Genomic DNA, 12,800 nt, shown 5'->3' with positions numbered 1-12,800 from the left:
AAGTTAGGTGTACTCTAATCTGTTTTAATTACAAACCCCGTTTCCATATGAGTTGGGAAATTGTGTTAGATGTAAATATAAACAGAATACAATGATTTGCAAATCCTTTTCAACCCATATTCAGGTGAATATGCTACAAAGACAACATATTTGATGTTCAAACTGATAAACATTTTTTTTTTGCAAATAATCATTAACTTTAGAATTTGATGCCAGCAACACGTGATAAAGAAAGGTGGCAATAAATACTGATAAAGTTGAGGAACGCTCATCAAACACTTATTTGGAACATCCCACAGATGAACAGGCAAATTGGGAACAGGTGGGTGCCATGATTGGGTATAAAAGTAGATTCCATGAAATGCTCAGTCATTCACAAACAAGGATGGGGCGAGGGTCACCACTTTGTCAACAAATGCGTGAGCAAATTGTTGAACAGTTTAAGAAAAACCTTTCTCAACCAGCTAATGCAAGGAATTTAGGGATTTCACCATCTACGGTCCGTAATATCATCAAAAGGTTCAGAGAATCTGGAGAAATCACTCCACGTAAGCAACTAAGCCCGTGACCTTCAATCCCTCAGGCTGTACTGCATCAACAGGCGACATCAATGTGTAAAGGATATCACCACATGGGCTCAGGAACACTTCATAAACCCACTGTCAGTAACTACAGTTGGTCGCTACATCTGTAAGTGCAAGTTAAAACTCTCCTATGCAAGGCGAAAACCGTTCATCAACAACACCCAGAAATGCCGTCGGCTTCGCTGGGCCTGAGCTCATCTAAGATGGACTGATACAAAGTGGAAAAGTGTTCTGTGGTCTGACTAGTCCACATTTCAAATTGTTTTTGGAAACTGTGGACGTCGTGTCCTCCGGACCAAAGAGGAAAAGAAACATCCGGACTGTTATAGGCGCAAAGTTGAAAAGCCAGCATCTGTGATGGTATGGGGGTGTATTAGTGCCCAAGACATGGGTAACTTACACATCTGTGAAGGCGCCATTAATGCTGAAAGGTACATAAGGGGTTTTGGAGCAACATATGTTGCCATCTAAGCAACGTTACCATGGACGCCCCTGCTTATTTCAGCGAGACAATGCCAAGCCACGTGTTACATCAACGTGACTTCATAGTAAAAGAGTGTGGGTACTAGACTGGCCTGCCTGTAGTCCAGACCTGTCTCCCATTGAAAATGTGTGGCGCATTATGAAGCCTAAAATACCACAACGGAGACCCCGGACTGTTGAACAACTTAAGCTGTACATCAAGCAAGAATGGGAAAGAATTCCACCTGAGAAGCTTAAAAAATGTGTCTACTCAGTTCCCAAACGTTTACTGAGTGTTGTTAAAAGGAAAGGGCATGTAACACAGTGGTGAACATGCCCTTTCCCAACTACTTTGGCATGTATTGCAGCCATGCAATAAGTTAATTATTATTTGCAAAAAAAAAAATAAAGTTTATGAGTTTGAACATCAAATATGTTGTCTTTGTAGTGCATTCAATTGAATATGGGTTGAAAAGGATTTGCAAATCATTGTATTCCGTTTATATTTACATCTAACACAATTTCCCAACTCATATGGAAACGGGGTTTGTAGAACAAAATGTTGTAAAACATTGCATAGTTGGACATGTGCGTACATTTTTTTTAAGGAAGGTCAAATTAAGTTAAACTGTAAAGGGTGTAGTGCAACGGTGTCAAACTCATTTTATATGGGGGGCCACATGGAGAAAAATGTACTCCCAAGTGGGCCGGACTGGTAAAATCACGACACGATAACTTAAAAATAAAGACAACTTTTTCTTTGTTTAAAAATAGAACTAGCACATTCTGAAAATGTACAAATCAGAATGTTGTTGTTAGTTTTTTTTACACTTACATGTTGTGTTCTATCTTAATTTGTCAGTTTTTATATTTCTTGCATAAATTGTGTGATAATGTTCATGAGTCAACTCATTGGTGTTAATTTTCAATCTATCAAGATAAAAAAAATGTATATCAAAATCAAATTACAGGATGTTACTTATGTAGTTTGATCATTTTCCTCGACTGATCATGCATCATGTGGTTTATTTTGTACATATGTAGTAGCATCATCGATACAAAGAATTGCTATTGCGACATCCGGTGGACACATTTAAAACAGCTGTTTCTTTCAATCAAAAATTTCAGGTTAATTTTTATACTCTGCAAACTTCACCTGAAGACTAAATACATTTTTCAGAGTAGTGTACAGTGTGTACATTCCACATCTCCAGTAATCCTCTACACCACATCCATTTTCTTTGACATCAATACCATCCATGTAGACCTTATTTATTTTGTCTTTTCTAGCAAGCCTCTCAAGCCCAGGGTTTAAGAGTCCAAGCGTTTCAAATTGAAATTACCGCATACATTCAGCTGTGAGGAACAGAGGTAATACCTTACCTTTCACACCAGTGTTTATCAACCACTGTGCTGCAGCACAATAGTGTGCCGTGAGATACAGTCTGGTGTGCCGTGGGAGATTATGTAATTTCCCCTAATTGGGTTAGAAATGTTTTTTGCAAAACAGTAATTATAATCCGCAAATAATATGCGATTGTTGAGTGTCTGTGCTGTCTAGAGCTCAGCAGAGTAACCATGTAACACTCTTCCATATCAGTAGGTGGCAGCAGGTAGCTAATTGCTTTGTAAATGTCGGGAACATGGTTTGTCGTGATCACAAAATGTGGGAATATGTAGGTAAAAAGGTACCCTATGCTTAAACCAAAAAAAACAAAAGGCGAGTGCCGCTAAGAAAAGGCATTGAAGTTTAGGAATGGCTATGCAAAACAAAAATAAAACTGAACTTGTTGCAAAGTAAACAAAAACAGAATGCTGGACGACAGCAAAGACGTCGAGCAGAAGGCGTCCACAAAGTACAACCGTACATGACATGACAATCAACAATGTCCCCACAAAGAAATATAGCGTTCGCACAACTTAAATAGTCTTGATTGCCAAAACAAAGCACGTGCGGGGAATAGCGTTCAAGGAAGACATGAAACTGCTACAGGAAAATACCAACAAAACAGGAAAAGCCACCAAAATAGGAGCGCAAAACAAGAACTAAAACACGACACACAGGAAAACGTCAAAAATCGCAAAATAAGTCATGGAGTGATGTGACAGGTGGTGACAGTACGCCTACTTTGAGACAAGAGCTATAGTGATGCATGCTCGGTTATGGTTTGAATTCATATTCAACAATTGTGAAAATGACTTTTTACTGTCAATATCGGCTGCTGTGTTTCATTTTTCAATGATTTCTGCTGGTTGTGTGCCTCAGGATATTTTCAATGAATAAAATGTGCCTTGGCTCAGAAAAGGTTGGAAAACACTGCTTCACACCATCATCCCTGGACTGGAACGACAGACTACAACTGTCGCAGATCTCATAGCAGTCCGAGCTCAGCACCGAGGAAGTGAATGTGCTCAATGTGACCTATGACTTATTCATAAATAGCAAACAAATTAAATCATTCAATAACCTTGAAAAATTTGAAGTAAAAAACATCGCCACCACTATCGGTGTTGGCGATACCGGTCCTGTATTTACAAACCCCGTTTCCATATGAGTTGGGAAATTGTGTTAGATGTAAATATAAACAGAATACAATGATTAGCAAATCATTTTCAACCCATATTCAGTTGAATATGCTACAAAGACAACATATTTGATGTTCAAACTGATAAACATTTTTTTTTTTTTTGCAAATAATCATTAACTTTAGAATTTCATGCCAGCAACACGTGACAAAGAAGTTGGGAAAGGTGGCAATAAAGACTGAAAAAGTTGAGGAATGCTCATCTAACACTTATTTGGAACATCCCACAGGTGAACAGGCAAATTGGGAACAGGTGGGTGCCATGATTGGGTATAAAAGTAGATTCCATGAAATGCTCAGTCATTCACAAACAAGGATGGGGCGAAGGTCACCACTTTGTCAACAAATGCGTGAGCAAATTGTTGAACAGTTTAAGAAAAACCTTTCTCAACCAGCTATTGCAAGGAATTTAGGGATTTCACCATCTACGGTCCGCAATATCATCAAAGGGTTCAGAGAATCTGGAGAAATCACTGCACGTAAGCAGCTAAGCCCGTGACCTTCGATCCCTCAGGCTGTACTGCATCAACAAGTGACATCAGTGTGTAAAGGATATCATCACATGGGCTCAGGAACACTTCAGAAACCCACTGTTAGTAACTACAGTTGGTCGCTACATCTGTAAGTGCAAGTTAAAACTCTCCTATGGAAGGCGAAAACCGTTTATCAACAACACCCAGAAACGCCGTCGGCTTCGCTGGGCCTGAGCTCATCTAAGATGGACTGATACAAAGTGGAAAAGTGTTCTGTGGTCTGACGAATCTACATTTCAAATTGTTTTTGGAAACTGTGGACGTCGTGTCCTCCGGACCAAAGAGGAAAAGAACCATCCGGATTGTTATAGGCGCAAAGTTGAAAAGCCAGCATCTGTGATGGTATGGGGGTGTATTAGTGCCCAAGACATGGGTAACTTACACATCTGTGAAGGCGCCATTAATGCTGAAAGGTACATACAGGTTTTGGAGCAACATATGTTGCTATCCAAGCAACGTTACCATGGACGCCCCTGCTTATTACAGCAAGACAATGCCAAGTCACGTGTTACATCAACGTGGCTTCATAGTAAAAGAGTGCGGGTACTAGACTGGCCTGCCTGTAGTCCAAACCTGTCTCCCATTGAAAATGTGTGGCGCATTATGAAGCCTAAAATACCACAACAGAGACCCCGGACTGTTGAACAACTTAAGCTGTACATCAAGCAAGATTGGGAAAGAATTCCACCTGAGAAGCTTCAAAAATGTGTCTCCTCAGTTCCCAAACCTTTACTGAGTGTTGTTAAAAGGAAAGGCCATGTAACACAGTGGTGAACATGCCCTTTCCCAACTACTTTGGCACGTGTTGCCGCCATGAAATTCTAAGTTAATTATTATTTGCAAAAAAATAAATAAAGTTTATGAGTTTGAACATCAAATATCTTGTCTTTGTAGTGCATTCAATTGAATATGGGTTGAAAAGGATTTGCAAATCATTATATTCCGTTTATATTTACATCTAATACAATTTCCCAACTCATATGGAAACAGGATTTGTAGTTGGTATTGGAGTAATACCAAAATTTGCAGTAGAGCCCATTCTTACTGCAAACTTGTGTTTGAAAATCCTTCCAAATGTATGCTTTTTGTTTGCATTGGAACAAGCAAAATGCATTTGAATTAGTAGGAACAAGTCAGGAAAAAGTGCGAATGTGTGAGTGAGCAGACGGATACCAAGTACAACAAGAACTATGGTTGGGTGGGGAAAGATAAAACAATGGTCTTTACTGTGAGTGCTGGTGGAGGAGGGCTGACCTCTGGTGGTGGGCAGCATGTCAGACAGGCCCTGCCACGCCGTCACCATTTCCGGATTCTTCTGGTCAGCAAAGTTCTTCCAAACACGCAAGGCACCGTCGTCTGGAAAAGAATAAAACGTAAACCATTTTTCGACATGACTGCGATGTAATGGTTGGATGAGAACTTTGAATAGAGTCGTGTTACCAGTCCTGCCGGGCTTACCCAGCAAAGACACAGGCCCACATAAAACATGTCCACACACTCTCGCTCAGAACTTATTACAGCCCATAAAAGTCTGGACTTGATTTACATTTAGCGGTTCACTCTCACTTTTAAACACTAGATATATATTTTTTAGTATAACTAATGTCCTCGTCGATGTCCTTTGGAGCGCGGCTGATGGAGTCACATTACGTTTTGATGAGATTGAATTTAAGTCATTAATCTTGGCGCTTTTATCCAACTTTCAGAAGGCATGAGAGGAAATGCAGGCATTATTCTTAGGGCGCACTCACACTCGGCTGTTTGTATCGTGCTCCACCTGTTATATCCTCTTCTGGCGCTCACTCAGAGCTTTCATGCCACCACCTACAGTATTTCCCTGCAGCATCACTTCAATCAATCAATCAATTAATCAATCAATCAAAGTGTATTTATATAGCCCTTAATCACAAGTGTCTCAAAGGGCTGCACAAGCCACAACACTTCTGATGTTTTATTGACATTTCTGTGACTTGTCATTCTGATTACAGTAGAACCTCGATTTACAAACCCCACATGGTATGAACTTTTCAATTTACAAAACGCAGACCGAGCCTCTCTCCGCGTACGAACGTTTCGTCCACCCATTGTGTGCTAGCAAGGCAGCCATTTTGTGCCTGGCAGCACGTCCATTGTGGGCGGGTTGATCAATATCTATCTGGTGCTTACTGCTCATTGATTGTTTTTCCAGCAATGTGTGGTTTGAAACATTCAGGAAGTATCCTCACCGCCCATCGCCCTGCCGCAGACAAAGAAGATTAACCAACAAGTTAGAGTGGATTCAATTTTTCTATTCTTAATCATTGTTGTACCTTGGCTGTTAAAGTTAAGGAGTTTTGTGTTTTCAAACAGTGAGTGCCCCAGAGGGCTGGTAACAGTGTGTGTGTGTGTGTGTGTGTGTGTGTGTGTGTGTGTGTGTGTGTGTGTGTGTGCGTGAGTGTGTGTGTGTGTGGGTGTGTGTAACCAAGGCGGGTGCCTAAGTAGGATAGTTCAGTTAGTTGTTGTTTTTTGACTCTGTGAATAAAGGGATAGTTGATCCATCAGCCCCTTGTTTGTTTCATATACTGTACTGTATAGTGCTTTATATTGAGTTCAAAAGTGTAAACATTTTTACTAAAATATGAACTTTTCTCAAGGCTCTAACCCTTTATTCATGTTTACATTGTTTTTTTTAATGGCAAAATTAGCTTCAAACTCTTCGATTAACCAACCCTGATCAAGAACCATTTAAAAGTCGTGAATCGATGTTCCTTCATATGTTGTGCAAGGTAACGGCTGTCATTAAAGGCCTACTGAAAGCCACTACTACCGACCACGCAGTCTGATAGTTTATATATCAATGATGAAATCTTAACATTGCAACACATGCCAATACGGCCAAGTTAGCTTACTAAAGTGCAATTTTAAATTTTGCGCGAAATATCCTGCTGAAAACGTCTCGGTATGATGACGTCAGCGCGTGACGTCACGGATTGTAGAGGACATTTTGGGACAGCATGGTGACCAGCTATTAAGTCGTCTGTTTTCATCGCAAAATTCCACAGTATTCTGGACATCTGTGTTGGTAAATCTTTTGCAATTTGTTCAATGAACAATGGAGACAGCAAAGAAGAAAGCTGTAGGTGGGAAGCGGTGTATTGCGGCCGACTGCAGCAACACAAACACAGTCGGTGTTTCATTGTTTACATTCCCGGAAGATGACAGTCAAGCTATACCATTGACCTGTGGAGAACTGGGACAACAGAGACTCTTACCAGGAGGACTTTGAGTTGGATACGCAGACACGGTACCGTGAGTACGCATGCAGCTGCGGCTTCCAAACATTTGATCGCTTGCCCGTACGTGCGTGCCGCTATGTGCATGTCACGTACGTAACTTTATAAATGATAAATGGGTTGTACTTGTATAGCGCTTTTCTACCTTCAAGGTACTCAAAGCGCTTTGACACTACTTCCACATTTACCCATTCACACACACATTCACACACTGATGGAGGGAGCTGCCATGCAAGGCGCTAACCAGCACCCATCAGGAGCAAGGGTGAAGTGTCTTGCTCAGGACACAACGGACATGACGAGGTTGGTACTAGGTGGGGATTGAACCAGGGACCCTCGGGTTGCGCACGGCCACTCTCCCACTGCGCCACGCCGTATATATTTGGGGAAATATATGTGCTGTATGAACTTTGGGGAGGTGAACGGTACTTTGGGCTGTGGGATTGAGTGTGTTGTGCAGGTGTTTGAGTTGTATTGGCGGGTTATATGGACGGGAGGGGGGAGGTGTTTGTTATGCGGGATTAATTTGTGGCATATTAAATATAAGCCTGGTTGTGTTGTGGCTAATAGAGTATATATATATGTCTTGTGTTTATTTACTGTTTTAGTCATTCCCAGCTGAATATCAGGTCCCACCCGCCTCTCACAGCATCTTCCCTATCTGAATCGCTCCCACTGCCCTCTAGTCCTTCACTCTCACTTTCCTCATCCACAAATCTTTCATCCTCGCTCAAATTAATGGGGAAATCTTCGCTTTCTCGGTCCGAATCGCTCTCGCTGCTGGTGGCCATGATTGTAAACAATGTGCAGATGTGAGGAGCTCCACAACCTGTGACGTCACGCGCATATCGTCTGCTACTTCCGGTACAGGCAAGTCTTTTTTATCAGCGACCAAAAGTTGCGAACTTTATCGTCGATGTTCTCTACTAAATCCTTTCAGCAAAAATATGGCAAAATCGCGAAATGATCAAGTATGACACATAGAATGGACCTGCTATCTCCGTTTGAATAAGAAAATCGCAATTCAGTAGGCCTTTAATGACTTGCGAGAGAAGTACTGGCATAGTGTGAAGTGAAGTGAAGTGAATTATATTTATATAGCGCTTTTTCTCTCGTGACTCAAAACGCTTTTATATAGTGAAACCCAATATCTAAGTTATATTTAAACCAGTGTGGGTGGCACTGGGAGCAGGTGGGTAAAGTGTCTTGCCCAAGGACACAACGGCAGTGACTAGGATGGCGGAAGCGGGGATCGAACCTGGAACCCTCAAGTTGCTGGCACGGCCACTCTACCAACCGAGCTATACCACCCCAAGGACATCTCTTTGTTAGGCCCGTGAAAGTTGTGGCCGATGAGCACATTTTGACTTTGTATTGTATTTCTATTATGAATACTGTCAGTTTTCCAAAATAACTTTTGAGAAGAGATCACATTACTGTCATTCTACAAAACCCAAAACCAGTGAAGTTGGCACGTTGTGTAAATGGTAAATAAAAACAGAATACAATGATTTGCAAATCCTTTTTAACTTATATTCAATTGAATAGACTGCAAAGACAAGATATTTAACGTTCGAACTGGTAATCTTTGTTATTTTTTGCAAATATTAGCTCATTTGGAATTTGATGCCTGCAACATGCTTCAAAAAAGCTGGCACAAGTGGAAAAAAAAGACTGAGGAAGTTGAGGAATGCTCATCAAACACTTATTTGGAACATCCCACAGGTGAACAGGCTAATTGGGAACAGGTGGGTGCCATGATTGGGTATAAAAGCAGCTTTCATGAAATGCTCAGTCATTCACAAACAAGGATGGGGCGAGGGTCACCACTTTGTGAACAAATGCGTGAGAAAATTGTCTAACAGTTTAAAAACAACATTTCTCAACGAGCCATTGCAAGGATTTTAAGGATTTCACCATCTACGGTCTGTAATATCATCAAAAGGTTCAGAGACTCTGGAGAAATCACTGCAAGGCCGAAAACCAACATTAAAAGCCTGTGACCTTGGATACCTCAGGCGGTACTGCATCAAAAAGCGACATCAGTGTGTAAAGGATATCACCACATGGGCTCAAGAACACTTCAGAAAACCACTGTCAGTAACTACAGTTTGTCGCTACATCTGTAAGTGCAAGTTAAAACTCTACTATGCAAAGTGAAAACCATTTATCAACAACACCCAGAAACGCCGCCGGCTTTGCTGGGCCCGAGCTCATCTAAGATTGACTGATGCAAAGTGGAAAAGTGTTTTGTGGTCTGACGAGTCCACATTTCAAATTGTTTTTGGAAACTGTGGACGTCGTGTCCTCTGGACCAAAGAGGAAGAGAACCATTCTTTTATAGGCGCAAAGTTGAATGGGTAACTTACACATCTGTGAAGGCACTATTAATGCTGAAAGGTACATACAGGTTTTGGAACAATATATGTTGCCATCCAAGCAACGGTATCATGGACGCCCCTGCTTATTTCAGCAAGACAATGCCAAGCCACATTCTGCACATGTTACAACAGCGCGGCTTCATAGTAAAAGAGTGCGGGTACTAGACTGGCCTGCCTGTAGTCCAGACCTGTCTCCCATTGAAAATGTGTGGTGCATTATGAAGCCTAAAATACCACAACGGAGACCCCGGAGTGTTGAACAACTTAAGCTGTACATCAAGCAAGAATGGGACAGAATTCCACTTGAAAAGCTTCAAAAATTGGTCTCCTCAGTTCCCAAATGTTTACTGAGTGTTGTTAAAAGGAAAGGCCATGTAACACAGTGGTAAAAATGTCCCTGTGCCAACTTTTTAGCAAAGTGTTGCTGCCATCAAATTCTAAGTTAAAGATTATTTGCAAGAAAAAAATTAAGTTTCTCAGTTCGAACATTAAGTATCTTGTCTTTGCAGTCTATTCAATTGAATAGAAGTTGAAAATGTATTATCATTATCATTTATAACCATTATCAATGGCCGAGTGGTTAGAGTGTCCGCCCTGAGATCGGTAGGTTGTGAGTTCAAACCCTGGCCGAGTCATACCAAAGACTATAAAAATGGGACCCATTACCTAACTGCTTGGCACTCAGCATCAAGGGTTAAATCACCAAAAATTATTACCGGGCGTGGCCACCGCTGCTGCTCACTGCTCCCCTCACCTCCCAGGGGGTGATCAAGGGTGATGGGTCAAATGCAGAGAATAATTTCGCCACACATAGTGTGTGTGCGACAATCATTGGTACTTTAACTTAAATGATTTGCAATGTTTTTATTTCATATTTACACAACGTGCCAACTTCACTGGTTTTGGGTTTTGTATGACTTCACTTACAATGTGCACGTACACGGAATCATGCCGGGCCTTATATTTTAACCTTTCTATTGTGCCAGACGAGGGGAAGCGTTCACAGCAGCCAATTGTTCTGGACTTAAAATGTGAAGGGGGCCCAGTCACGCCTTTAGTTCACGATATTTTATTTGGCACATTCAAGCTGTTTTTGAAATTAGAGGTTGTGTTAAACATGTCGTTGCAGTAATCTAAGGACAGCGACACAATAACTCTTGAGAATACCAGGCTTTGATACGGAGCAGAGTTGGGGTTTGTTGACAAAGGAGCGTGATCCCGTGTACCCAAGAGGTACAGGGGAACACGTTTATATGATCAAACCTGAGAGTTGGTGTGTTAAAGTATGCAGTAATGCCAAACAAATGATGTTTCTACCTGTTGCAGTGAGCAGCAATGAGCAGTCGTGTCCGTTCAAATACTCCATAGCTGTGATGCGGGTGTAGCGAGGGTTGCCATTGTAGAAGTAGTCCAGCCTCTCGCCTTTCTCCCAGTCCCAAAAGCTGCGCCAGACAAGAAACAATCCATCAATCTTACAGGTCGGATCGTTAGTATCGGGTTGTGTTTTGTGCTTTGCTTCACGAACCAGATGCTGTCTTTGTCGGCCACAGCTATGCAGGTGTTGAACGGGTGGAACTTGACGACAGAAGGTACTCCGGGATTGCGATTAATGAATATTTGATCGTCGAGCCGAGAAACACCTGGAGGAGAACATACATGACAAATGAGTTCTATACTAAACTAATTACAACAAGTAATACACAGCAATAAAGTACAATACTAAAACCAGAGTGTACCGGAAGAAAGACTTGAGGGAACATTACAACAAAACCAATGGTCATTTTATGTCCAGAATGATCACAATTATTTGGTAAGATTTCTTCCTTTTTATGCAAGATTTAATAAAAGACGAGCCCACACCCTCTGCTGCGGCAAAACTTTGAAATCAATCACAGTATCTCGTTGATGAAGCGAGTCCAAGGTCACATAGACTTGTAAACAGACCCCTTCAACCATAAACAGGGAGATTTATGATTTGAATGAGCGAATGATGAGTTTCAAAGAGGATATTAGTAACATACTGGGAATTAGATATTAAAGTTTACTGAATTCCACATCTTTTTACAGTGAGGGCTGCATACAAACACATTGAAGGATGCAGGGACTATGTTGATATTCAGTTTTGGGCACGACGTAGCAAGAGGGAAAACACTGCAATGTCAAAAATTTGAATTTCATTTTCATTTGCCAATCTATATAACATCTATTTCCGGGGTGCCCATTAGGTCGTTCGCGAAGGGTATGTCGGTTGATCGCCAGCCAGGCATTAACAAACTTCCTGTCTTCACAATAAAAGTGCTGATCCATCCTGCCTGCGCTAACAAAATAAGGGTATCAGATAAATAGAGCACACAGACTCGTAAGATGCGGAGTTTGCCTTCAATGTATTTCTTGTAAAGGGAGTATGGACACTGGACAAATAAGGAGCTATAAACCAGCTAATATTATATAGTATTGGAAGGAAAAGAGGACTTTTTCTTCCCTCCACAGTGTATAGTAAAGCCGAAGTTGTGGAACTTATCCGCACTACTGTAAATACTATATGATTCCAATCAATGCAAGTCATCAGAATCAGGTAATACACCAACTTATATTCTTGTCTTCATGAAAGAAGGGAATCTATATGCTTTAAACATACTTGTATATTTATTAAAACACCTTTAACATGTTAACAAAAAAGGTCTGTTTTTGTTAACAATCGGTCGACAGGGGACCTACTTCCTGTGAGGAAAAGTTCACAGCAGCACCGCTTGTACGCTACGGACATTAGAATATTACGTGCTTTAATGTCTCCAAACATCCAAAGAAGTTGCTAGATTTGTCGATAATCGCTTTTGAGAGAGAAAGTCACTAAGGAGTTGAAAGATTCTAGATTTAGCGAGAAAGTTGCAAAGTTGACAACTTCCGTTGCTTCTGTTTGGTTTACGTTGAGAAGTACTCTCGTGTTTACATTGCATGGTACTCTCGAATTATGCCATCACAG

General features: G+C 41.1%; 1 protein-coding gene across 6 annotated transcripts in view; it reads right to left on the bottom strand.

Annotated features, from left to right (window-relative positions):
* Positions 1–12,800, bottom strand: part of rptor (regulatory associated protein of MTOR, complex 1) — a 442,693-nt gene that overhangs the window by 60,613 nt on the left and 369,280 nt on the right. For 4 of the 6 annotated variants that reach the window (XR_009818028.1, XR_009818029.1, XM_061988411.1 and 1 more), the window contains exons 27-29: positions 11,343–11,457; positions 11,135–11,259; positions 5,392–5,520 (exon numbers count right to left, since the gene is read on the bottom strand). Coding sequence is in view for 4 of the 6 variants with exons in the window: in XM_061988411.1 (XP_061844395.1) it covers positions 5,392–5,520; positions 11,135–11,259; positions 11,343–11,457 (369 nt within the window). In the remaining 2 variants the exon portion in view is untranslated. The remainder of the gene's footprint in view (positions 1–5,391; positions 5,521–11,134; positions 11,260–11,342; positions 11,458–12,800) is intronic. The other 2 variants (XM_061988412.1, XM_061988414.1) reach the window with 1 other exon arrangement.

Source organism: Nerophis lumbriciformis, linkage group LG27, assembly GCF_033978685.3.
Source record: "Nerophis lumbriciformis linkage group LG27, RoL_Nlum_v2.1, whole genome shotgun sequence".
Classification (NCBI taxonomy): Eukaryota; Metazoa; Chordata; class Actinopteri; order Syngnathiformes; family Syngnathidae; genus Nerophis; species Nerophis lumbriciformis.
The sequence above is the reverse complement of the archived record's forward strand: the minus strand, read 5'-3'. Positions and strand labels throughout refer to the sequence as shown.